The sequence below is a fragment of the Alosa pseudoharengus genome, unplaced genomic scaffold (assembly GCF_046254945.1).
Source record: "Alosa pseudoharengus isolate Yale_2024_CS ecotype anadromous, Long Island Sound unplaced genomic scaffold, YU_APseudo_1.1 YU_APseudo_1.1_scf_15, whole genome shotgun sequence".
In the NCBI taxonomy this organism is placed as follows: Eukaryota; Metazoa; Chordata; class Actinopteri; order Clupeiformes; family Clupeidae; genus Alosa; species Alosa pseudoharengus.
The window spans coordinates 28,682,301-28,709,682 of NW_027468620.1; the positions used below are offsets into that span (position 1 = coordinate 28,682,301).

The window sequence follows — 27,382 nt, forward strand, 5'->3', positions numbered from 1 at the left end:
GTTGTGAGATGCATTGGCTCTAGTGAAATATCATTGTGGTATCCTCATGGTTGCTACAATGAACAAAACATGCTGTTTTCTTGTTATCATAAATGGAAAAAGAAGACGTAAAGCATATGACATAGGCTACATTTGACATACAGTTTATTCATCATTTTCATGTTCATCAAAAGAACAAAAAATCCAAAGCATTGCGAGGTTGATCAGAAAAAAGACTTATGACCAGGGCAAGATAACTAAAAAGTGCAAGTGTTTGAAACAGTAAATTACTAGTGATTTTTTTAAATCATGTCTCATAACCCTGCAAATGCCAGAGGTCAGGTGGTATGATGACCTGTCACACAGGGAAAGTGATCTAATACTGCGTGTTTGAATGACATTTTTCACATTTCAGAGGAAACAGAAGATCAGATAACTGAAGTCAGGATGTGAGTAGGAATAAATGTAGTTTTTTTGTTACAAAATCAATGCACTAATATAGAGGTTAGCCATAGGCCAGTTCAGAGCAATTGCCCTTCTTGCCCATATGTGTTTTCGATACAGGTGGGAATAGAGAGTAAAAGTTAACTAAAAGCACCACTCATTTGTGATTTGTCACTGACAGCATTTAAGCACCATTGAATTTCTATCTTTCTCCATAATAAGCTGCCAATTGAACTGTAAACATTAACCAGTACAGCTCACTGACCATGTGCTGAAACATCACTTATTCCCAAGCATTCTGACCTTATCAGGGGACAGATCACATAGTAAATGTCTTACATTGTTTTGAGGGTGACTGTGACTTGTCTCAGCAGACAGACTGTTTTTCAAGTAGGTTTTGACATCTGTTCTACACTTGCATGCTCTCTGCTGTTGCACCAAGAGAAAATGGATGCACATTCATTTCATTGACAAATATTATGATTCACTTTTTGACAGTTCAAACATGTAAAGAGTTATCATGCAACTCTTGTTATGCTTTTTGTTTGGAACTTGCAATGACATTACTTTCACAATAGTTGAGTAGTTCCATCATTCTCAGTAGAATTAGATGAATACCTCAAAATCTAGCATCTTGGAGAACTATATCTTAAGATTTAGAGCAAGTAAGCCTTCAGTCAATCTTCCCAAATGATCATATAACTGTCAAGTTTTTTTTTTTTTGAGGGATGGTGGAGGGGGGCGGGGGTGTCACTTTGAAATAATGATTTATTAAAAATGATAGAATCTTGTAAAAAAGGAATAATCTGCATGAACTCACAGGAAGTTTCGTAATTTATATTAAATAATAAATTCTACTCTGCAGCATTAATATGTGAAGTGGTGTCACATGTCAAGAGTTTATTATGGGTCTTTGAAGCACCAGTGACAATCATACATTAAATGTGTAGAAGTTTTTTTCGAGAATTTCTAAGTGTGCTGTTCTTCAAGTTGCGTTCAAACACTTTGGGAATTGTAAATCCTCAAAGGTCAGAATTCTACAGGTTCATCTGAACTAAGTGCTAGTTCTAAAATATTTTATAAAACATCTGAAAGTTAATGCAGCACATAACCATATGTGATTATTGCTTTCATAAGTACGCCTTGTGAAAATTAAAAGCAATACTGTGAAGGGGATGACAGACATGGTGAAAAAAAGCATGTGCATATTGGAAATTGATATTTTTCAAGTTGTTTTGAAAATAAAAGTGCTTTTCAAAATGTCATGTACAATGAAAACAAACCATGACAACCAAAACAAACAGAAACTGTAGCATGTACCTTCATTACCAAATGCATTACAAGTGACAGAAGAAGGAAAATGAAACTGAAATGCTACATGAATGTTTTAAAACAACCACCTATGGTGATACTTGCTATAAATGTACTGTATATTCACTTCTCTATTTCTCAAATATTTACCAGTCACTGCTACAATGGCACCAAAATAAGTCATTATTTTACTTCAGAGAGCACCCACTGCTTTAAAAACAATGTCCATTCTGAGTGTTACTTGCAAGTAAAATGCTGTTTTACATAGTACAATTGCAGTAAACAGGCTTGCACCAAAATTAAATTACAAAATAGTTTTGACAATGATCAGAATAAATAATCACATTTTATGTTCTAATTTCATCTCTGTGTATAAAACCAAGTCTTCTGAAAGCACCATTTCTTTACAATATAAAACCATCAAGGACTCACCAAAAACAACTCACAGTAAAAAAACAATTTTTTTTTCCAACATCATTTTTAAAAAGCTGAGATGAAACATAATTTGACAATATCAATGCACTGAAAACACAAATGAAAGAGTAAATTGATTGAGGTAAGGCAGTAGCATAAAAGAGTGATGGTGTAGACTACAGGAAATGTCACATCCAGCGGTTGTAGGGGCCAGTGACCTGCGTCAGGGCGTAGGGGGCCACTGTGACGACCCTGTCCTGTGGGAGCGTTTGAGCCCAGCGCGTAGGTACCTGGGCCAGCTCTTTCTCCTCAGGGCTGGACTCCTCAGGTTCCTCGCCTGGACACTCTCCCGCCGGCCTGCCTCTCTTGCCTTTGGGCCGGACCGGGCTCACCAAGGCGCCGACGCCGCCCTCCAGAGCCAGACGCTCTGCCTCCTCTTCTTTCTCTCGCGCCTTCTCTGCCATCTTGGCCTCCCAGAGCGCCAGGCCGTGGCCCGGCTCGTTCAGATTCTTGTGCTGGTAGAACACCAGGGAGATGCGCGTGGGGTGGCTGCGGTTGGGCCGCAGAATGGGCGTGGTGGCGTGCAGCTCCCGCCGGGCGCACTCGATGAGGATGGAGCCGTGGGAGGGCGCCACCGCCACGCCCCCGATGTCCCTGTCCAGGAAATTGTGCTCACTGTCCGACCACACCTCCTCGGCCTTCACAGCTTCGGGGCTGAGGGGAGTCCGGGGCGGCAGCAGGCTGCCCTGGTCCACAGGCGTGCCCTGCGCCAGCACACCGGGGTGGTACCCGTTGAGTCTGCTCTGCAGCCCTTCGGCTGGGTGGGGGTAGAGTGGGCGTGGGGGTGTGCTCTCGACAGGAGTGGGGACTCTCAGGACAGAGGAGCAATGCACCTCGTCTGGCTCCGACTTGAACGTGTGAGGGTGGGGGTAGCCACGGAAACCCTTTGTGGTCAGGGGGGAGACTGCCGGCCGAGGTTCCAGCAGCCGTTGGTCAGAAGGCTGCGGACACCCACTGGGCCTGGAGTCACCACGGTGGCTCCCTGGTGCTCCAGCAAAACCATACTTGGGAGGAGGACGGCCGGACTCGTGTGAGGAAAGTGCTTCCATAGCCTGGCTGTTGGTTCCAGGAGGAGTGGGATACTCACGGTTATGGTGAAAAGGGTGTGAGGGATCGGAGTTCAGTGAATAGTTCCCCACACCTGCTGTCCGCAAAGGGATGGAATATGACTGAGGTTCTGTTTTGACCAAGGGAGACGTCTCCACAGAGTTGCTTTTGTAACCTGCGAGAATACATTACAATTAGACAACCGTCACTGAGAAGCTGTTTAAACATCACAAAACCCAATGAAGATGCATCAAAATGAAACATTTCCTGGTTTAAGAGGAAGTTATTATGCATTACGTACATCTTCAAAGAAACCTGTTTAAAAGCCACAGGCTCTTAATGTGATGGGACAGTTTCAAACCATAGTGAATGCAGTGAATGTGGGATGCGCAGAGCCAGGCTACTTCCTGGTCCTAACATAATTGGTTTACCTCTGTCAGGAGTCCCTTTGAAGAGTTCACTTTTGACCTTGCCTGGGGTGTTCTGCTTCCTGTCCTGATTGTTATGCTGTTTATCTGCGGAGGCTTTCTTGGCCTCCAGACGCCTCTTGCGGGCAGACTTGACCGGTTCAGCCAGCAGTCGCACCTCCCTGGGGAAGGCCGAGAGCACCTGCAGAGCCCCGGTCTGCATCTTGGCCCACTGGCCCTCCGCTCGGCCAAACTCGTCCGTCTCGGAGATCTTGTAAAGGGGCAGCACATGCAGCTGCTCATCCTCTGGTACATTCCTCACTGCTCGGTTATCCTCCTTAGTTAAAGTGCATACCTATGCAGAGAGAAGGAGATCTGCGGTCAGTCATCTATTCTTTCACACAAACTCGCTTCACATACGTTCGTCACCGCCCATTTGGAGGTGCAAACAATCGGATTTCTGGTTCCTTACCATGTGATCTCAGTAGCAATGCAGTGTTTGTTTGCACCTCCAAAAGCATGGCATACCTGGTTACCTCTCAAAAACGCCCTTAAACGCCCACAAATACCCATATGTTTGTGTGAAAGAATCATGTCTCTTCAGGAGAGAATATTTCATATGGCTTCTGTTGTCCTGTTTAATGCCAGGCTTATATTGCAGTGCTTTGATCAGATGATAGGATGAATGATTTCGCATTTACAAAGAAACGGTGGAACTGGATGTTTGTGTATTCAGTAAGATTTCAAGGATTCCCAATGAAGGTTCACATTTGGACAGTACAGACATGCAGAATAAACCGTCTGATTCTCTCCATGCACAGTGTAAGTCTGGTTTAATAGAGGATTGTTTTCAGAATGTGGAAGCGTGGCTTCATTAGAACTAACTGTTATCTGCAGCACCATTCTGTACAATACTCTATTTGACTGCATGCATATTTAACTGGAATTGTTGCCCGGTAACTGTGATTATCTGTTGTACACACAGCGTTGTGGCTTACCACAGTACTCCCGTTGTTCATGTTGTGTGTGTCCCTGTGCGCATGAGCACAGAAGTCCACACATGCAGTCACCCCAGAGAACGGCCGGCCCTGCTTCACACCCAGTCTACAGTCTCTGCCCAGCTGCTCGTGGTCCACCTGTGAACAGGGATTCATTTGCATAACCCACTCATTCATGTCTCACTACACACACATCTCTTTCAATACATGGTGACATATCTGAAGCACACAGTGGGTTTAAATTAAAAAATACAAACAAATTCTTCTTCTTATTAAATTCTAATCAAACATTCTGTGGCAAGAAAAATGAGGCACCACTGCTGTTATAGGATATGCTTAATACATTTATAACATACAACATAGTATGAACACAGGATCAAAGCAGTACCAGGCTGGCTCAGTGACAGACAGGGGCACTCCACATCTAGACCTGAGGACTCACCTGGTTTTGAAAGGCCTCTGGTGCCAGCTTTTTGTACAACGGGGCTAAGTCTGTTGCTAGGTTCTGAAGGTTATCCTCCAGTTTGCCCTCCTAAAAGAGAATGACATCCTCTCAGTACTACAAATGATCATTTGTGAATGCACTCACTTCTTAAGGGGGGGAAAAAATAATGAGACGTGTTCTAGCAATATATGACCACTGGGAGGCACCTAATCTTACTGTGCATATATTTTTTATTGTACACACACAAATAACAGAAGCACTAAGCACTAAACTCTACAGTGCATCGTTATGGAGATACTACAGTGCCTCCGAAGCCTTGCTCACCTCCTTTGGGTAGTCTCCAAGCAGGCGGAACTTTCTGGGGACCTTGCTGCGAGCAAATTTGCAACCATTGAAGTACATACTCCAGGAGCAGCCAAATGAGAAGGAGGCTCCACAGGTCTCTGGGTCCAGGCCCTGGCACGCACACGTACGGCTGAGTGAAGGGGAAATGGAGAAATAGCACAGAAGTATGGGTTAGAGCACTGTGAAATATATTAGGTCTCCATTTTACGTAACTCCAGAAGTTTCTGGGATCCATAACACATCATGATGACAATTTCTGAATTTGGATTTGACCATCTCATTGTTCTTTTCGTGGCGACTGTTCTGACCTTCATTTTGCATGCACACTATAATTACCTCATCATACAATAGCCCATGTTCCCTTTCAACAATTAACTCTTTTTTTCCAAACTTTGACAATAGGCTTTTATCCTTTGGCTATAAAGTGGTAGCCATGCATGGCCAATAACACGCTGGGAGAATACTTTTATGCTCTTGGTTATGAAGAGGGCTGAATTGAAAAGGCTTGCCTAATTTGAATAAACATCTGCTGCTTTGTTTGATGCTCTCCCGATATCATTGTCACTTTTACCTCAGCTGTGGCTTATAAACGGAAGAGTTATCAATTATCTATATAGCTTGATACCAAGACCATAGCAGCTCACTATGTTTAAAGCCAAGCCTTTATTGTCTCTTTCATTTACATTCACGTTTATTCATTCACACTTTGCAAGTTGCTCATAGGTTCAGGCTGGGGAGCTACTCACTCTTCGTTGAGGCCACAGCGGCGACTGGTGGGGGAGCCATACTTGCAGAGAGTCTGGGTGAGCTCATGATACAAGTGGTCGGCCATGGTGCGTGGGATCCCCTCCCAGGCCAGGATGAGGATGACCACCACGGCGTTCTGGCAGCAGTGGCCCGTGCGGTGGCGCACCAAACACAGCAGCTTCTCCTCCTCACTGCCCCGCCGGATCACCTGCAGACAAGTAGGCCCAGCCAGACATCCAACAGAACCAAATAGAAATATTCATGAAGTTGCCTGTGAATGACCTCTATAGCAGTGGTTCTTAAACTTTTTGTCTGGCGACCCCCCCCCCAAAAACATGGGGCAAATCTCGCGACCCCCTTCTCTCTAACCAGCGGAATTTGGTTTTTGAAATGTTGTGAGATGGGCATTGGAAGCAGAGGCCGAAAATGTCTTCTCTCATAGGTAGGCTATGTCAACACCAAAGGCATTATGTCAATGGCAGCGTTTGACTAAAAACCTTTGATCATTTCGCGACCCCTCCAATATTTTTAGCGACCCCCCTGGGGTTCCGACCCCCAGTTTAAGAACCACTGCTCTATAGTATGCATGGTATAACAGGCTTGTTGCATAATGGCAACACAGCTTACATTTTATATAAATATCGATGTTGAGTAGAAATAATCTTACCCATTTGGCAATCGGACAGCCTTGAGAGCTCCGGCCTTCTTTCCCAGTGTACACCACCACTTCCACTCGCACTGCCTTCCCTTTCTCCCCATACCTGCAACCAATCCACAGCACGACCTTTACGCATCATTTCATCAAAGGTTTTTTACCCTCATTTAAGAATCAAACTAGTTAAAAATAGAAAAATACTTGTTGGTAACAGACAGCTTGCAGGAAGCGTTCTACAAACAAATTTCCTCTTGTTTTTGTTCATATTGGCTATTTGTTGTTATATTGTTAGTATCCACTGATTTCTGGGATTTGCCAATGTTTTTCTTTTTTGGGGGGCTTTTCTGCACTTTATTGACAGAACAGGAAGATTAGACAGGAAATGAGGGGGAGAGAGAGAGATGGACAGTGGGCTTGAGAGATGACCTTAGGCTGAGTGATAAAAGAGCGCTCTAATACCAAGATAAGAAAAAATCCACAAATGGTTTGTCCATTTGAAAAAATGCACAAATATCATATAATCAACTACAGTTATTTTATGTTTAAGAGTCATTTCAATGATTAAATGTGTGAGCTAATGAAAACTGGGGTCAACTGATCCCAGTTAAGACTATAAAAACCCTTGGATGATATTTTTCAGCTTACATATGCCTACTGCTCTTAGATGCACTTAGATGCTTGGACATGTGGCATGTGTGCTCACTGTACAACTCCTTTCCTCCTTTCCAATTTATGATCAAGTGGGTAAGGCAGCAGATTTGGATGGTGGAGGTACACCTGGAGCTCCTCTCATTTTTTCTCTTAACAGAAAAATGAAGAGAGAATATAAGAGAAATTTAAGAGAATGTTGCTGCATGAGGCCCAAGGTCCCTTAAATCTATAAAACATGGTACAAACCCGCCTATAAAGTCACCCGTGGGCCCCTCTGCAAGCAGCCCAGGGGTTTCCTGTCTGAACTTGCACAGAGTGTGTATCAGGCTTAGCAATGCTTTCCTTTTACAACAGTCACTGTGAAAAAAAAAAGGCCATGTGAACACAGACCCTTCATAGTGTTCTACCTGTTCTCCATCAGTTCCCTAACTGCTGCTACACTTGGGCCAGATCCAAGGTGTGTGTAGAATGGGCCTTCCTCTTTCTCTATGATTTGTTCTGCAATCAGAAACAAGATGAAAGTAAACTTCACATTAAAGTAACACTTCATAACAGGCACAAGTCTTGGGGCCCTGGAAACATACAGTACTACATGAAGGAACAGCTCAATCATTTTTGAGTTTCAAATGGAACAACTTGAATTAAATGGATGAATTGTAATAGGTATTAGGATTATACATACACACATAACTGTCAAAGACAACAATTTACTGTCTAAAATACAGTAAGGCTATCACATTGATCAAGAGAGTGGATGACTTACCCATGCAGTCACAACTGGGCATCTCTGGTGCACCTTTTTTGGGAGGTGGCGTAAGTAAATTCTTAGTTGGTGTGTTCAAGAACTTCAGAGGGGACTCCAGGAAGCTGTTGAGTGTGTCCTTAGTAGGAGTGTACTCTCTGGGATAATCTACCCCTGGTTCCACATTTATAGTTGACGTCGACAAAACAGTGACTGAGCCAGATGTTTCCACTTTGTAATATGCCTCTTGATCTCGGCGAGGCTGCTGCTGGTCATTGGAATAGCTGCTCGTTACGCTCTGCATGTCGGGTCGGTGGGTGGACACAGCACCAGGAGGGGTGGACACACTGGGGTGACCCTGTGGTTTAGCACCATGATTCAGCACATCACAGGACCTGAATACCTGAGAAATCGCCTGTCGTTCACATTCACGCCTCCCCTCCTGTGTGCCGTCGATGTGGCCGTTCTGTTGGATGGGATGTCCGTTTGGATGTAGCATGGGGTGTTTGGCATGGGAATGATTCAGATTGATGGGTCCGGTTTTCACATGGTTCATACTGTGGATGGCCAGGCCCGGAGGAGTCTGGGACTCCAAGTGCTCTCCCTTGAGTGGGCCGCCGAAAGAGAGCTGACATCTCTCACGTTGTAACTGTGCTTCTGCAATGTACCTGTTTAAGTCTATCTGAGTCTGTGGAAGAAATGGGCTCCTTTTATGGTTCATATTCTGCTGAGAAAACACTTTCTGACCCTTAGTCTTAACGGGAGTCTTGCCATTGGGTGTTCGTCTAGATAGAGGAGCCCTATGGTTGGTTGGAGATTCTCCTGTGGGGTCTCCATTAATCTCAAGTCCCTTCTTTTTTGAAACTCTGGGTTTTGATGGCGTTGTTTTCGCTGTTTTCATAGGGGTCTTTTTCAGGTTTTGTGCTAGTGAATGACTGTTGCACTTGATGGCCTGAACAGGCATTCCCTTTGGGGGATTATTTTCTGAGTACGGGGAGGGATGGCCTGACTGTGTCTGCGTTTGGCGAGACTCAATGATGAATGCAAGCTGAGCCAGCTGCATGGCCACCTCTTCCTCATCCTTGTTCCTTGAGCCTTTGCCTGGCGTTCTCTCCGGCTGCTTGTACTCCTTATAAGTGCCCTCTGACTTCTCTGCTTTACAAAGTGCTTGGCTGGCAGTCCTCTTCAGACCTTTCTCTGGGATGAGGGGTAGCCTTTCACAATCCGAACTAGCTTTCAGGAGGTGCTGCAAAGACAGCTTGTCTGAAGTGTATGTGCTGCGGTGGCTAGCGTTACCCTGCCTGTTTAGAGGGCTGTGGATGACCGAGGTCTGGTGCAGTGATGAACTGATCACGGAGACCTTGTTTGAAGCAACATCTGACACTGATTTAACTCCCAAAAGAGGTATGTTTTCTACTGGAGCGACGGTTGCAGCTGGTTTGCTTTCTGACCTGGTATCCAGACTACTGTTTTCCATTTTTATGGGCATATTTTGAGGCAACACAGCCAGTTGAGTCAGCGCCTCAATAGCTATGGCCTGTTCTAGACTTAAGTTCCTTTGCTCCACCAAAGTTTGCACACTTGGTAAGGGACTCCCAGAGTCTTTAACACATTTGTCTGAATTTTTTTGCTCTTGCTCTTGGAGTGTGTCAGTAAGTGGACTGATGCCCACAGATTTCTGATATGACTTAAACTCGTGTGAATTGTCCTCTGGTTCGGTCTTCACTGAGCACACAACTGAAGGCCGAGGTCCGAAAAGCTTCTCCTCCAAGGCCTTTCTGTCAGTGATGGAAAAACAAACTACAGCTGCCAAAGTAGACAGTGCATCCTCATAGCCATCACTGCTTTCTGAATGTGACGTTGTCTGACCGTCTGTCAACACCCACGGCTCCTCCATCTTGATCTTCTTCAGTGGGACAGTGCTTTCTGGAAGTGCCTCGGTTTGGTGTTGGGGTTGCACAATGACCACTCTCTCTAAGGAAGGGGAAGCACAACCAGCATCCCTCCTTGCGTTTGGTGTGCGGTTCCCAGCACCGTTGGGTAAATTCAGTGAAAGGCTCTGACTAGTAAGTGCATCGGTATCAGAGGTCCCTAGGTCTTTCTCAAAGAGGGGTGCTGCTGCTGCCATTTGGACTGTGTGAAGGGCGTCCGGTGGGAGGACGTCCGGCGGGGCAGTGTGGGCTTGCGATGAGTCACCATCTTTCTCTTCGGCCGTAGAGGTGTCCTCCATCTGCTCCACCTTTGTGCCATTTACTGAGATCCCCTCCGTCTCAACCTGGGCCCAAACAAACACACAGAATGGATGACTCAACAAGTTCGGCTCCAACATCCTCCTGCAGACCATAATAAGTCCCTGGGCTTTGCATGGCAGCCTGTGCCACAGCATGGTCACGAAGTCTGGGATATGCCCAAAGCTCTGTGTTTACAAATACTGAAGCGTGACCACTTTTCTGGGCAAACCTTAAACCTTTTTTCCCATGTACAGACACTTTGGTCAACTGCTGTTGTTTTTAAACATGCTATATAAATAAACTGACATTAGATTAGAATTAAAATGTGCTATTTAACAGGGTTATAAGACAATAGCAACGGTTTAATAAAGGCTGTGTTGAGAACCATAAAAACTCATTTGTCTCTACAGAATTGTGGATAGCTTGTGTTTATTAGACTGTCTCAGGTTCAGGTTCAGTAATTACAAATGTAGTCTCGAAACTTTTTTTGAGGTGAGTAGCTGTTGTAACAATGCGTGTGGACAGAGTATCACCAGAATCATAAACATAGTGTTTCCTTTTATGACACAACATAGTTTTCCCACTGACACAAATCCTAAATTTTGCACGAGCTTATGGTAGAAGACAACAACATATAAAAAATTATTAAGCCTGATACCATGATATATAGTAAAGGGATTAAACTCTACTGTATTTTGATTTGCAGCAGCTTTCCATACATAGTAGGAAATACCCCTTTCATACACACTCTTTCTCTCTCTTTCTCTTTCTCTCTCTCTCTCTCTCTCTCTCCCTCTCACACACACACACAAACACACAATATTCAGATGTGTCAAAATATCTCATATCTCAATATACAGGTCTGAGGACTGGAGCAGTAATTGCTTGACCCAGCAAGTTGACTCTATGGACTAGTCTACTAGACGGCTTCATCAGGTCAAAGATTCATAGACAGAACGCATCAATATTTACAGCATGAGCTTTTGATTTGAGTTTAGCACAAGATTACATTTTCTCCTTGTGGTGTGTGACTAATCTCAGCACATCTGATAATTGTCTTTATGCGCTCTCCTACACACCATCTCCACCTTCCAGCAAGAGAGGACTGATGCAACAGCCTGGCCAACACAAGAGTGAGGCAATCATTTGGGAGCCTATGCAATGTGCTACCTCTTAAATACAAAGCAAGAGGAGAAATCAACCACTACTGCTTTCAGTCAGTGATGAAACACAAAATAAGCAGTCTGGGGAGGATATAGTGCTTCTGCTAACCATCTTTGTTATGTCTGCTGTTTCCAAAGTTTGTTATATCGCCTGTTTCCAAAGGCATAGTTTAACAAAAAAGTAAAAAGTTATTTTGGGATTGTAGCATCAACTCATTATGGAATCAAGCAATGGCAGACTTTCCAGTGTTGTGGCTGAGTCTGTGTTAGGAAATCAGAGGTGGTGAAGTGTTATCTGAGTTGTTTCCAAAGTCAAGTATTTATGGGAAGACTTAAGGCTTAAGCTACTCTCCAATCTTCAGCTTACATACAGTTTGACCAAAAATATGCATGGAGTCATGAATACTGCAGCTTCATGCATACTACAGAATAATTTATATGTCATTTTGAGCACTGTTTGAGCACACACACACACACACACACACACACACACACGGCAACAAGAGCGACGACTGCTTGCAAAATCGTAAGAAGCCTCCCTGAGGAAGAGTTACCCAGAGAAGTCACAACAGAGGGAGTATCCACGCCGAACATGAGACAAGGGATAACATGACTATCTCTGCATCATATTAAGCAGACTGAACTATGTACATGTGAGAACAAAAGCACTCACAGTTGTTTTAAATATACTGTGCGAAACATGAGCATCAAACTGGGCAGTCATTAATAAAAAAATTTTTTAAAAAGCTGTCATAGCTGAACTGGCCAGGAGAACAGAAATTATTCTTGAGTTACTAAATTGTAAATAAAACAGGACTTGTGATGTCTCATATTTCTTAGTCTGCTATTTTCATTATTTTAAAACTGACAAACATGTTTAAGAGACATTTTAACATGTATCAGTGCAAACTGCTTTCAGCTACCTACAGATGAATATTAGCAGCAAAAGAAAAACTCACTTCTCACACAAAGTTGTACGTGCTCTGTAAAAAAAAAAAAAAAAAATGCTTCCTTCCTGATGTGTGTGTCTCTCTGAAGTCTCTGTGAGTAGATGCTTCATTCATTGAATGTACCTTTCCTGCCTCTGAACTTCACCAAACCGCACCATAATGCTAAAATAAACAGACTAATCTTAGCACAGGTGAAAATGCTACTGCCCCTGCACCGGAGCAGTTGCCAGCCACAAATACTGCATTCCTCTTTCAATAGAACAGCAGGTGCCAAAATCGGACTGTTATTTGCCAAAAAAAGACGAAGAAAGAAGCACAAGCAACATGCGCTACCATGGCCAGAAGGTGAAAAAGAGGTGTCTGTTACCTTGGAAACTCGTTTCTTTTTCACTAGTTTGGCTATATCCTTGCTGCCCACCTGAAAGGAAAGCAGAACCAAAACATAAGTCCTCGGTGACGGGTGATACTGTGATACCAACATTACACACCCAAACACACACACGCACACAGACACATTCATGCATAGAAATATTTACGGGGACACACACACACACACACACACACACACACACAAAGCACACAACATGCAAAGGCACATATACTGAGCGTCTGGTCCCAAGAAGACAATGGATTTCACAAAAAGCCCAGGATGGGGGGGGGTTGGGGTGTCGAGGGGGTTACCTTCCCTCTCCTCAGAGGCAGACCCTCAATTTTGGGCAACATATCCTAAAAGGTAGCCATCTTGCCTCCTTGAGCTTCAAAAGAATAACTGGCTACAGTAGCAAATCTCTCAGCCGACTGCCCGGGGTGTCATGATCAGAGTGCTGAGGAGCAGCCGCGGACTGCTGGTGCTGCAGACGCGTACCGCATGCCTCTCGCAGATGCAGACAGCACCTAGTCAGCCAATCGCGTGGGGACGTTAGCGGCTTGTAAATTATCTTCCATGCCTAGACCCTCCTAAACAAAGGATCCCCTATGTGGGCTTTTACTCTACAACTACGCTCATGGGAAAGCCCCAATCTGTGGAGTGGACACGCTTCGAACCGGACTGGAGTTGGAAATAAGGATTTACTGAATGAGCTTGGCCCCAGGGTCAGCATTAACCTACATTAAGACTTCAAATCAACTCTCTCTCTCTCTCTCTCACACACACAAGAATAAGAACAGACACAAAATACATTTAAATCATAAGTGATATTATGTCTTAAAATAAAATATTGACCAATTTGAGAGTGTATGGCTGCGCTCAGTGCGCTGGTGCAAGCTTTCACTTCAGGGAATTAAAGCTGCTCTTATAATAACATTTTGAAATTTGAGGTTTTTGGGGTAGTTCAACTGCAAAAAGAGACTATTTCTAAATTGAAACCAGGGATATGTATATCTTGTTAAACTTTGCAATTCCTTTCTTTGCACAAAATAATTTCTGGCACCTTAAACTGTGTACTAACTAACTTGGAACAATCAAAAACACAGCTTAATAATGTAAATTATTTTAAAGATCATTTAAAACATTTAGATCACATTTTAAAATGTCTATACAGTCCACTACACTACAGACATAGGTAGCCACAGACACCCACCCACACCACTGCTGTATTTGCACCCAGCTCTGTGTTCAAAGGCAATGTAATGACATACAACCTCACCATGAGCAGTACAACTTGTGCCAGCCGGTGGATTGTACAAGTTTAATTCCTGTCTGAAGACAAACATGTGGCGACAGGGATCATGCAAGAATAGGGGAGCACTGACATTCGCTAGTTAGCTTAGCTAGAACACCATCCAGATCTCCTGGCATCAGCACCATTCGCTAGTTAGCTTAGCTAGAACACCATCCAGATCTCCTGGCATCAGCACCATTCGCTAGTTAGCTTAGCTAGAACACCATCCAGATCTCCTGGCATCAGCACCATTCGCTAGTTAGCTTAGCTAGAACACCATCCAGATCTCCTGGCATCAGCACCAGGTACACAAAACAAGCATTCCCTCTATGTCTCTAGCTAAATACAATACTTCAGTACTGTACACACACACACACACACACACACACACACACACACACGCACACACACACACACGCCCAGACAAACATTCCATCAGATTATACCTTCATAGAGACATTCCAAACTCTGAGAATACATAGACTAACAAGCAAGCAAACTGTGCCTGCTGGGACAGCAAACAGACAAAACAAGACGAGGTCTTCATTGCCAAGGGAAGATCAGAGAACTTTACCTCGATATGTAAAGGCTGTCAGATCTCTCAGAGACTGTTCCAAGAATGTGTTGATGTGAGTCACGCTTCGCTGTGTGTTTGCAGAGGTGGTGTGACAGGTTTCATGCTTTAGCAAACCATTCTGAACTGGTCAGGCAAGATTAGCAACGGACAGTCAAGCTCCTCTCCTCAGCATGTAAATGGAGGAATCTGCGTTATCAACTGCAACCACACTGTTTGTGTGTGCCTGGACACACTCAATGTCATGAGGGCTGTCTTGAGTGGAACCACCAAGGTTGGTGGACACAATGAATTATTTTAATCATTTAACTGTGCTCAAATACCAGCATGTGGTCCCACAAAAAAATGCTGGCCAAGAAAAGGTTTCATAACCACTGCTATTGCACAGCACTGTTTACTTTCCTTTCTTTACTATACCCCTGTTACTCCTTCAGAGACAACGCATTATTTCATATGAACTACCTTGCCAGTTACAGAAAGCCACACCAAGTACCAGCATAGAAAAAAGAACTAGCTTACACTCAGCCAAGTCACCCAACATACAAACCATGTCCTGAATCATCAATCTTATGTATAGGACATATGTAACCAAAGTCTTATATTTGCATGCCAGCATGACAACATGATTGAACCCATTTTGATTGAACCCAACTGTTCAATACAAGTGCTGTTCTGTCTGGCCAATTACTTCTTTCAGACATTAACTGGCTACTACAAAGAAAAATGTGCAGCTGTTGAATTATATACAAACTACAGTTGAGAATGTGGGTCTGTTGAGTGTTTAGAACATTCAACCAGCAATGGAGATTGATAATGTATGCTGCAAAAGGTAGCCCACAACAACCTTTCCACGTTCTTGGTCTCACTCCATAAATGTGCTATAATTGCTCGGTCTTAAAATGTCCCATATGTTAGTCTTTAACAAGCTGCCCGGCGTTCATTAACTGCCAACACTTGGGGCATTAATCACTACCCTTTCAGCACAATGCCAAAGAAGGTCCAGGCATATATGTCTAGGTGTCATCTGGCAAAAGGCAGGTAACGGTGTTTGCGCCACTGGCAGTATATTCCTCTGTCAGGTGTTCGGAAGGAATGTTTCCCCATTTTGTCTTCCATCTCCGGGGGGAAAAAAGTGTTCATGGGGCACTTAGATGCATAAATGGCAGGAAAAGGGGTGGATTACTTTCAGGCTACTTACAGAAGCAACTGGTGACAAACTTGGGAAAGCATGACTCCATGCCTGGATCTGTCCCCAGCTGTCACACGCTGTTAAAAGCACCTAGTGCCACAGTGAAAATACGGAGGTCTGGAATTTGATCCACAGTTAAGGGCACATAGAACCAATAAAATAGTGTCTTAACTGAGCAAATCCTGCATTGCCTCATTCAGTGGCCACATGAGGATGTTTATATTACCTACAGTATCAATCATAATTTCAAGCAGCTGAGTGCTACAATTTGTGCTAAACTCTAAAAAGCAAAATCGTATGACATAGTCTAGATAGACTAGATTGTATGAGATAGTCTACCTCATAGTGTGTTACAGTTTTTCTTGATCGCTTTGACCTGCTTAAAGAAACTGGATCCATTTGTTCTTCATGAACACCTTCTTTGCACAGCAGAAGTCATCTCTTGTGAATGTGTTCATAATTTTCATTGAGTTCACACATTTCTCACACCCTTTTGCAAAACAGTTAACACAGATGTCATTCAAAGACCCTAAACTCTATTGGTTTCCCCGTGCTAAACAAAAGGAAAACATCTTTTCACAGGTGGTAGAGATTCCTTGCAGAATTAGTTTCTTCTGCCAGGAATTCGTTCTAAACCTTTGAAATCTGAATTTCTGATACACCCGTGTGAAACTTCTTTGCACAATTCTTCAATCAGCAATAATTCATTATCCATAAGAGATGCCATTTCTGTTTTGTGTAGTTCAGTAGTTCAATAAAAAAAAAAATCTAGGTGCTTACTGTAAGTCGTACAATCACAGTTACATCTTGGGAGGAATGAATACAATTATATTTTATTCAGTATATTTAGTCTTTTCACAGTTTTTTCTGATACCAGAAAAATTAAGAAATGGAACAGACATAGCAAAAATGCTAATATTGAGAACTATATTTTGCATTTTGTTGTCCAGTGTGTAATGACTGATTGAAATCACACAGTGATTTGACAACAGGATGTGTTGATTGAAGGCAAAATTTGCTTTTTGCTGCATGTTTTAAGTGTTTTGAGAAATAGCAAAATGTGTCATTTTGGCCAGAGTGCTTTTGTTCAGACATGGGTGTTAACTGTTTTAATAACGTGATGTCAGAATTGACACAAGCATCAAAGCAATCGAGAAAAACTGTAAATGCATATTGTGTTAACACATTGACAAAATCTTTTTAAGGAAACTGAAACTTAAAAAACTTGAAACAGACATGGTGAGCCGGTTAGGTTGGTTGAGCGTGCTGAACCCTAACACACCTTATTATACACAAGCTTAAGGGCAAATTGAATTGGCTATCATAAATAGGAAGAGTCAGCAACAGTAGCCAAGAGCCGAAATTGTGTTTGGTCTCAATGCTGTATAGGAGGCTACTGCATGCCAGCCTCACGCCGAACACAAATGCTACACGCAAATCATTGATTGAACAGACTACACAAAACTGTGTTTAACACGGTCACGTTCATTTAAAATAAAAATAATTTTGTAGATTAGAATGGCATTGTGGCTAGATTTTTGATGATAAACAGTTTAGCTTATGTCAGCCATTTAACTGAGATTCTACTTTCAGTTCCCATGAAAAGCATGTTCTGTGCAGCTTGCAAATCAAATCTTTTCAGACACACAATAAAAACTATCTGTCTTCCCATTTTGGATTAAATATCTTTATATATATAAGGTCTTTTCCAACGTGGTTCCTAAATCATCATGTCCAAAACTGTTCCAAAGATTCCACAGTCCAAGGTGCATCAATCCAACACATGCACACACTACATCTAGCCACTGAGAGAGTTTTGGTTCGGAAGGATTGGCCAGCTAGGATGGAGAGATGGGTGATCATCAGCCCTTGCTTGTTAGCACCCTACAGAGATTGTTTGTCTCAAGTTTGCACCTTCTTTTTTGCTGAATCAGGGTTCACATGTAGACAAAGAGTAAACAGAGCAAAGCAGGGTGCATGGTGCTGAACTCACATGCTCCGGGATATGACTACATATGGGGGGTGGGGGTTCATTAGATCCTGTTTCAGTTTGAAGAGAACAGGTCATAAGCCAGAGATTGCTCTGATGGGAAACAGATGTGGGGGATCTGAAGAGGCCAGAGGCTGAGGGAGAGCAGAGCAGCAGGTCTCGGGGCTGCTGCGTTGTCAGGGGTGACATCCCCGTCACTGGCCTGTTCGGGCCAATCTGAAGGCTCATCAATACCGTGAGCACCACGAGACCAACATCAGTCATGGAAACACATATTCAAGGTGACATCCTATCAACCAACAATACTTTGCAGGTGTCACAGACATAAATGAGCAGAAAATACTCCCTTGTAAATGTTCCACAAGCACAAGTTAGACTACTCTATAGGATTAAAAGTGCATGGGGTTCACATGGCAGTAAGCATAGCGGTGACTAGCCTAGCAATACTAGCTTACGATTAACCAGTTCTCTAAGCTGATTAGCTGCACAGGTGCATCAGTTTGAAGGAAAGCTGCAAAAGACAAGTGCAAGGTATCCACAACTTCTGGTGAATACATAAAAATAGCCAAGGTATTCTGTTCCTGGGTCGTATGGTGTACAAAGTATTGAAATGCCTCTGCTGTTGAAGAATCAAGTTGTATGACTGCACCTATCACATCCCTGATGGACCATGCACCTACACCCATTGGCCAAGTTCTTGACTGAAATGGATAAGATATCGGGCTTGGATCAAATACGGAATGGGACAAAAGCTGCTAAAGACCATTGGTTAAAAATCTCACATTTCTGATACCACCAAAGCACAGCCAATTTCACATTAACACCCCTGGATTATAACGTAAGAATCCAACAACTTCAACAAAGTCCTCTGTTCAGTAGCTAGGCTAATCCGAAGCAGAAAGTCTGAATGTGGTGGTCTTTCTTTTCTTCCAATTTAGCCTAAGTGTTTGATTCTCAGTCTGTCTTTGTTCGTCCCCAGATAGCCATTGTGAGCTTTTACCCAGGCACAGTGGATGGATTCTATTCAAAATGCCAAATCAAGTGGCACGGCTTCAAAGCTAAAGCTGAGACTCAGAATCAGCAAATCATGGCACATAAGCTCACAGATGGAACAGGGCAAAAAGCAAACCAGGGAGAGAAACGGGTCAGAATCACAACCAAGTGTCTTTGGAAATAAAACTGTCTGAAGCAATGCTTTCTAATAGGAATAGGAATATCTATAGGAATATCTCTTTCCACTATACACTATATACTGTAATATGGTTTCTTTAACTTTCCAAACAAAGCCATGCTTCAAGTTCATATCCTCTATAACAAAAGCTACAGGTACCTGACTCTCTCAGCAAACACAGGAATAATACACCTGGGTCAGAAATGCTTCATGCTAGACATGCAATTCAAAATGTTTACCTGTAAGTGGCATTCAATCCAGTCCTCCACAGAAGGTCTATAAAGACAGGGAGAAGAATCCCGCGAGATAGGCAACACTATCCTGCTTCTCTGACTTTCTGAATGTCCAGACGTTCTACCTTCAGCTGCAGCTATAATGTTTACATTAGCCCAGCAGAGAGAGAATTTCTGCTCATTACCGTCATTCAGTCCTTATGCAGAGCTGGCACTGAGGGGATATAAATCTTTTTAAATGTGCAATGGTATCGGTCCAAATTGCTGAGGCCCAAATGAAATAACAGAAGAACGTTGCCCACAGCCCATGAGCCATTCTAAGAGCTTTATTCAGAAAGCAGAGTTGAGTTGTAGCATTACGGTATGTAGCAAGGCTAGTAGCTGGCTTATGCGGTGCACCTCATGACCACAGTGAATGGTTCTCACAATGACATTTCACGATTCCCACACCCTCTCCTACCCTCCTACTGCCCAGTCCCACACGCCTGGCACACTCTCTCCAGTCACGTGTGTGTGTGTGTTTGAGTGTGTATGTGTGTGTGTGTGTGTGTGTGTGTGTGTGTGTGTGTGTGCGTGTGTGTGTTTGAGTGTGTGTGTGTGTGTTTGAGTGTGTGTGTGTACTGTGTTTGAGTGTGTGTGTGTGTGTGTGTGTGCGTGTGTTTGAGTATGTGTGGTGTGTGCGTGTATGTGTGTGTGTGTGTGTGTGTGACTAACAGAGAAACAGAGATAGAAAGTAAGAGAGTGAGTGTCCACAGACTGTCAACCCACTCACCTCCACTTCAAAGTCTGTAGTATCTTTTTGTACCTCCCAACAGGGACAAACAGATAACAGCTAAACAGTTAACTGTGATAAACCAACAGCTACCACTGAAGCTGGCAATGTAGGCAACCAATTTTCAGAGGCACCTAAATAGCTAAATTCCACAGAAACTAAACTAGGTTTAGTGGCTTAACTACAACAAGGAATTCCTTCCCTGTCTGATATTGCTTGGGAGAAAAGAGCTATGGCCAATACTTTCTTCCCATTATCTTAAAATAATGAAACTCTTGAGCTGTCATCAGATAAAACCCCTACTACATGAACTGTTTGCTCCACCAGCTGGGGTCCCATAGACAGCCACAGTCAACATGAGGAGAGCAGCAGTCAGCTACATCTCTGCATTATATGTTGCGCTGCAGGCCGAGGCGGTGGGCATGGACAGGGGTCACAGCGAGGTCACACCTATTTGTTCAGGATTTCCTCTCACACTGAAGAGACAGCGCTGTTACTTAGTCCAGTCCCACTCCTGCAACGCCACGTCAGGTTTTTCAAAAGAATGTGCATTTATATGAGCACATCTCACTACTGTGAGACGTCTATTGTATCTCACGAAGTCCCATGGGCCCATGAATACTTTTACATCCCCTCTACACACGTGTACCCAGTCTACTCAAGAATAAGCATGCAATGGCCATCTGTGGGTCTGTGTTCTGCGTCAGTCCAAGGTCAGTGTGATATGGGGGGCCATGGTAACCACTGCTCTCTGACATGTGGCCATAAAGCAGCATGTGTGACAAGTGAGTTGTGGGTAAATCTTGCTGTAACACATGAGACACATACGAAAACAGCAACCCAGAAAATTATACAATTACAATAGACCATCCACATGTATGCATTTTCAGCCTTATATGGATATTATGTCATTTCTTAACTCAGGCACCTCAAGCAATATTTACAGTATGAAAAGCACAGTTCAGCAGGTTTTACATCATTGTAACCCCTTGCATCATTGCTATAATAGAACATTTGGCTACCCCCACACACCTCTGACAAGCATCCACTTGTTTTCCTGGAGAGGCAGTGATTGAGTTATGACTGAGCTGTGCCAAGTAAAACTCTAGATAATTCTATGGGATGAAAACTCTTGTCTTGGCGTGAGATCAGTCTGTTTAAAACTCATCAGCATGAGGTTAGCAGCCAGAGGACGACTGTACGCCACACAAATTATGATCTGGCCAGTGCACACTAAATGAAGTACAATATGAAAACTCATCAACTGAATGAAAAGGGAACTTTGGGTTTTGTGCAACATACAGTAGACACTGCAAGTATATGTTCATGAATAACATATATAGTTTGATGTTGAAACTATGACATAGAGTATTCTCATACAGCCTACAAACATGCTCATCTCCATCACTTAAAATACCCTGCAGTTGGAACTTCAGAGTGTGATATGCAATGTGCTGAGTAACGCCTGAGTTTCCACTGAGCGGTACGGTTCAGTTCGGTACAGTACAGTTTGCAATTATTTGCGCTTCCATGGGCAGAATTTGTGAACAACTAACCATACCGTGCCGTAGCATACCGTACCATTTTTTGGCACCCTTCCGTTGGGGTACTAAGAATAATGTACATAACCATAGTTTCTTTCAAAGTAAGACCACGCTAAAATCTAAAACTAACACGCACTCTTATTACTGAGGTCATCCTTACACTCTATATGAGAATCCTGGTTGAAAGTCCCACTAAGGAAGAAACGAGACCCCAATCTTCACTGCATTGCCTCACTATCCCAGGAGACGGGAGAGTGCTGTCAGGAGTGATTGAATCCAGACCAGCGAGAATGAAAGCGCCTCCAACCCGTTCAATTTGCCTGGTTTCACTTTTTCCTATGGTGCCAAGTAAAGCAAACCTACGTACCACTCACAACACAAACTGCGGCAGCTCCATCTCAGTGGCACACTCTATTGAACACTAAATACATGCCCACAGGAGACTCACTTTTCCTGCAAGTACTACTGTTCTCTCTTGATGTGGTTGCCGCAAACAGAGTGGCTGTGATGGGATCTGGCAAATGTCAGCTGTGACAACACTTTTCCTACTGTTGCCCAAGGAATGCAAATAATGGACATTATAAAAAATAAAAAATAAAAATCACAAAATACTCAAGGATGGCTCAGGTGTTAAGGAATGCACAAAGGATCATTCTGTTAACACTGATTATGACAGTCACACTTTATAAAGCACAAAAATAATACCAAACAGCACCAGCACTAAGAACTACGGCATTGATTATGACCGACAGGTTACAGCATGGACTGGAAGAAATATGCATGCTATTTCAGCCTAGAGGGCTGTCATAAGCACTGACAGAGAAAAGCACTTGGAAATTCAGTAAGTCTGACTCCAGCGTATTTATACGCCCATTAAGAACACGTAAAGAGAAATACACAGTATAGAGGCCTACTAGTGGAAGCCCAATCCAATTATTTGATTAATTTGTTTCTTCATAGTAACAGAGTAATGTCATTGTTAGTTAGCCATGAGAAAACTACAACACTGACTTCTGACAATTGGAATCTCACCATCTTACTCTATCGTACAGAATGAGTATTGACAATTCCTGATTAGACTGCTGAGGCAGTCCTAACCAGTGGTGCACACTGGGTTCGTTTGACTGGAAGAGCACACACCCATTGAGGTATTACACCTGTCCGAACAGGCCTGAACCATTACTGGTGATGTACAGTATTAGGGTGAACAACCATTCTGGGCGTAATACATCTCTAGGTAGTGACTGTTTAACCATCAATAACATTTCACATGCACAAGATTTAAAAAAGTGTGTGCATTCTATGAGTCTGAGCAGAGTGAGTTTTCACCACTAATGACTCTACCAGCTCAGAATAAAATGCTGCTAGTAATGCTTCAGTTTGGGATAAATGAAGAATGAACCATATGGAGATATTTACCAGGTGTAATCTGTGATGGTACAGTATATGGGTGCAATTACTATCTTTTAAAACAGGACTAAGCAAAAAACACACATCCTTCAGGTGTGTCAGGATTCCTCAATAATACACAGGCAGGAATACTGTGTTTAGGAATAAACATGGAGATAAACAACACCTGACCTTCATTTGTAGTTTAAATTAACCTCCTCTTTCTGTCTTTCTTTCCCCTTTCACAAACACACAAACACAGTCCCCACAGCAGAGTGCAACATGGACTGCTTCCAAAAATCATCCACTCCCTTCCTGAATAGGGAACACTCCCAAATAGTCGGACAAAAATGTCCCTAACAGAAATCTGACCATACTTAAAATGACAGATGTGATAGCAGTTGAACATTGACCTACATTTCAGAGTACCAAATTATATGTTTACAGAGCTGGTATAATCTTGTCACCATCCCCTGCCTTCCCATACACAGTCATGTACATGAGCACAAACTAGTTTACACACACACACAGAGAGAGAGAGAGCGAGAGAGAGAGAAAGAGCGAGAGAGAGAGAGAGAGAGAGAGAGAGAGAGAGAGTGAGAGAGAGAGACAAGCCCAAACTAGTGTTTTATAATGACTAATCTAATCTGGAAAAGGGAATATCTGTTTCCATTACCAGCTACTGACCAAAAGGAACAAAAGTTTAGGCTATGACTTTGTTAAAAACATGCTCAACAGATTCGTATTGCTGCCGTCACTCTTAGGCTCTAGTGCAACATAGCTGCCATGAAAACAATGGTGTTTGCACATGAAATAGGCCTATGTTGCCACAGATTCTCTCTACGGAAATACCGGCATAGTATGTCCGTTACAGAGACTCTTCCTGCTTCCTGTCTTAGCCACCAGTAAGAGTGATTATGAACCAGGAAGTGTGGACTGAGAAAGATAGAGGGTGGGGGAGGCTCTTATGTATGGACTTCTTTCATTTGGCTACACACACACACCACGTGTGCAACTGACAGCAACTCATGTGATAGGGCTTTCCCCAATAACAAGGGTCATCCTTGCACTCATACCTCAATAACTCCAGGAGGTCAGCTGTCTCTGACACAAATCATTTTTACCATGGATTTAAATCCAAATTAAATTAAATTGTAAATTAAAATTTCCACAATCAGGCTAGCTTCCCATTTGTCAAAAAACTCTAAATAAAATGTACAGTTATTGTGCTGCTCTAAAACCCTTCTCCTTGTGGAAACATCTTCATGTTGCTACTTGCTGTTAATAGCACCATTACTAACACCTGACACAACAGCACATTCAAAATGAAAGTAGAGGTAGACTGAAACTACTACCACTCTCTCAGTTCCTTCTAGGAATAACCAATGAAGCAAAGGCAGTTTACAATAACAACATCACCCTCAGGTTTTCAACAATGTGAACACAGGTGTCTCACCTGAGCAGAAGAGATCCAAGAAGGCTTTTTCTTGAGTTCAATACACTTCCTGAGCTTGCAGATCTGATGGCCTGTTTTGCGGTTCAGGCAACAGCTACACTGGCCACAGTTAACCTTACGGAGGCAGGGCTCACAATCCTTGCAGCGGCTCCTCTTGGATCTCTCCCTCCCGTCTGCACCCATCAGGAAGTGGTGCATGTCCTCCGTTGACAAAAGAAAAGCACCTGAGCCAGTAGGCTCCAGAAAGGCATCTGGCAGCCCTGGCTCTGACTCTGTGTCAAAGGAGGACTGTGTATTCTCAGAGCTGCTGGTGGGCTTGCTATCAGAACAGGGCAAGATCTTTGGCACCAAGTCCAGTTCCACCGCTTCAGTGCTACAGTCATCTGTGTCTGTGGACTGGAGTACTAGTGAATCCGTGTACTTGCTGGGCCTGTGCTCTGAGAGCACAGCCTGGTCTTTGGTGTCTCCATCCACAGTGACATGAGGTATTCCGACTTCCACAATAGTAGCACCTGCACTTTCTTCGAGAAGTGATGATGCCTTTGAGGAAGTACATGAAGGGGAGGGAACCAAAGAGACATTCGGTGATGGGGAGTGTGGAGTGGTCAAAGTAGAACTACATAGAATCAAACATGTCTGTGGTTGAAGTTCAGCACCAAGGTTACCATCCTCACCTGAGCTTAACACAGCCTCATGAGGGGGTAACACAACTGGGAATTCCACCAGGGCTGAGGTATCTCTGTTATTTAAAGGGTCCTCTTCAGAGGTTGGCTCTGATGAATCCGACTTATTTGCACATTCGTTATTAGGGTTTAGACTGTTAGGGTCTGCCACGATGGATTCAGATTCAGTGGCCTTACCACCATGGTCAGTAACCTGCTCATCCTTGTTGGATAGGCCAATAAGTGTGTTGTCCTGCTCCACCATAGTCAATTCTGACCCCAAACTACTGAGCTGATGTTCACCTTCTGGAGTCAACAACTTCTGCTGGCTGGCATTGCAGGAGCCAGGGTGCTTTGCCACCCACTGATTCAAACCTCGAATCTGCCGAGCCCTTGCCTTGGCACTCTGTCCTATCTTGCTTGGTTTTACATCCTGCAGGAAACTCTGGGAGAATGGAGTGCCCCGGAGGGACTTTCTTCGGCCTTGCAGGTCTACAACCAGACCAAACTGTGTGGACGAGCTCATAGACCGTCTGAGTCGCGTAGATCCTCTTCGAGCAGGGGAGCTTTTACTAATTTCCAAGTATCCCTGTGAGGCATGACTGGCAGCCTTATTGATGGCAGTGCTCTTGGCAGTCTTGGCCTTTGCTGTGGGCCTAGTAGGTGTTTCTGATGTGTTTTTTGCTGTCTGCCCCTTAGAATTAACAGTGCACCGCTTCGCAGTAGTGGAGGTCAACTTTTTATCATTTCTTTTCAATGGTGTATGTAGCCTTTTGGGTTTCTTGGGAATAAGAGGCATAACTGATATTAGGTTGAGTAGGGAGATGTTGATATTGGAAAGGAGGCATGGGCATTAGATTTAAAGGGATTGTAAGGAAAACACATAAGTTCTTTGCACCTCAGCCTTCTGCCCATTAAGCACACAGTGATAAGCATCCTGGGGGAAAAAACATGGTAGAGTTTTAATATTATACATCTGGCATAACTGATCTTTATTCCTAAATGAAATGCCATACATCCATGCCAATTAAAATCATATCACCAACTGGGACATTAGAGGGTGCATAAAATAGTGTGTTTCCATACATATACAGTAGGCGACTTTGATAACATTAATGCTTCTGTCTAGGTAGGAAGCACACTTCTACATTTTACTCAAAGTTAATAGCTTGTCATGACGATTATCCCTGGAGCTTATTTCCCTATCTGAAACACATTAACGACTAGCTTCAGTTAATTTATAGTCAAGTGAGAGACAATAGCACTGGACCTAATTATTTAGGTGCAATTCCACATGCTTTAAAATGGTCTAAAAATCACTGATCTTTATGTGAAGCATTTACAACTTTTAAACATTTAGGCTCCAGTTGAATATGGTAATAAAAGGTTTATTACCACGTTGTCTTTTTCACTGATTAAAGGGAACAATAAAATTACAATCCAGATGTAAGCTGCAAATGTTTTGCCCATGAAAATAAATTACATGATAACCTGCACTAGCCTACCTAACACATGTTTCAAGTTCCTTTAAGCCCGTGAGCTTTAGGCTCCAACCTTGGTCACCTTGCTATCACGTTACTTTGTGGGTTTTAGTTGACTATACAACATGAGTTTAATGTACTCCCTTAATTATTAAACAATGAGCGACAGTGTCACTTGGAGACATCAAAGTAGCTATTATACCATAAACTGTCGACATAGTTTTATTTGGAAGAAATTCCGAGAGTGTTATTTTACCAACGCGTCCACTTTAAAGTCAGTTGAAATACTTTACATACCGGAGAGACAGTTGCACTGTCTGAATTGCTAATAATACTCCGCTCCTGTAAGACACTGATGATCCTTGAATAATTTCTCTTAGCACAGTTAGTAAGTAACGCCACTTTATACGTTAGCCTACTAAACAAACAAGCGAAGCGTTGTAAATCTGGTCTTAATTGTTACTGCGCTTTGTAGGTTTTGCCGTAGCGCGTAAAGTAGTTATAAAAAGCGTAAATCCCTCTTTGGTCAATCCATTCAAGACAGCCCCACACTCCCAGACTCGACCTACGGTCTCGAGTCAACTCGGCTCTTTAATGGACGCTTGTTGGGTGTACAGAAAACGTGGAGCGGACTTTTGCGCGTACTTTTTCTTGACTGGGGATAATGCACA

At 43.2% G+C, this 27,382-nt stretch overlaps 1 protein-coding gene across 4 annotated transcripts; it reads right to left on the reverse strand.

Annotated features, from left to right (window-relative positions):
* Positions 1-127: 127 nt before the first annotated feature.
* tet1 (tet methylcytosine dioxygenase 1) lies at positions 128-27,368 on the reverse strand. Of its 4 annotated transcripts, XM_076286182.1 has the most exons (12): positions 27,009-27,368; positions 24,569-26,167; positions 12,957-13,007; positions 8,267-10,520; positions 7,911-8,001; positions 6,865-6,958; positions 6,197-6,405; positions 5,430-5,580; positions 5,103-5,192; positions 4,661-4,798; positions 3,687-4,017; positions 128-3,430 (listed from the first exon to the last, which is right to left on the reverse strand). In XM_076286182.1, exons 2-12 carry the CDS (start codon positions 26,027-26,029, stop codon positions 2,337-2,339), a joined length of 5,964 nt encoding a protein of 1,987 aa, XP_076142297.1. In that variant the 5' UTR covers positions 26,030-26,167; positions 27,009-27,368; the 3' UTR covers positions 128-2,336. The 4 variants fall into 4 exon arrangements, with proteins under 4 accessions (XP_076142297.1, XP_076142298.1, XP_076142300.1 ...); XM_076286183.1 differs by lacking the exon at positions 12,957-13,007; XM_076286185.1 differs by lacking the exons at positions 24,569-26,167; positions 27,009-27,368 and adding an exon at positions 14,825-15,455.
* Positions 27,369-27,382: the final 14 nt, after the last annotated feature.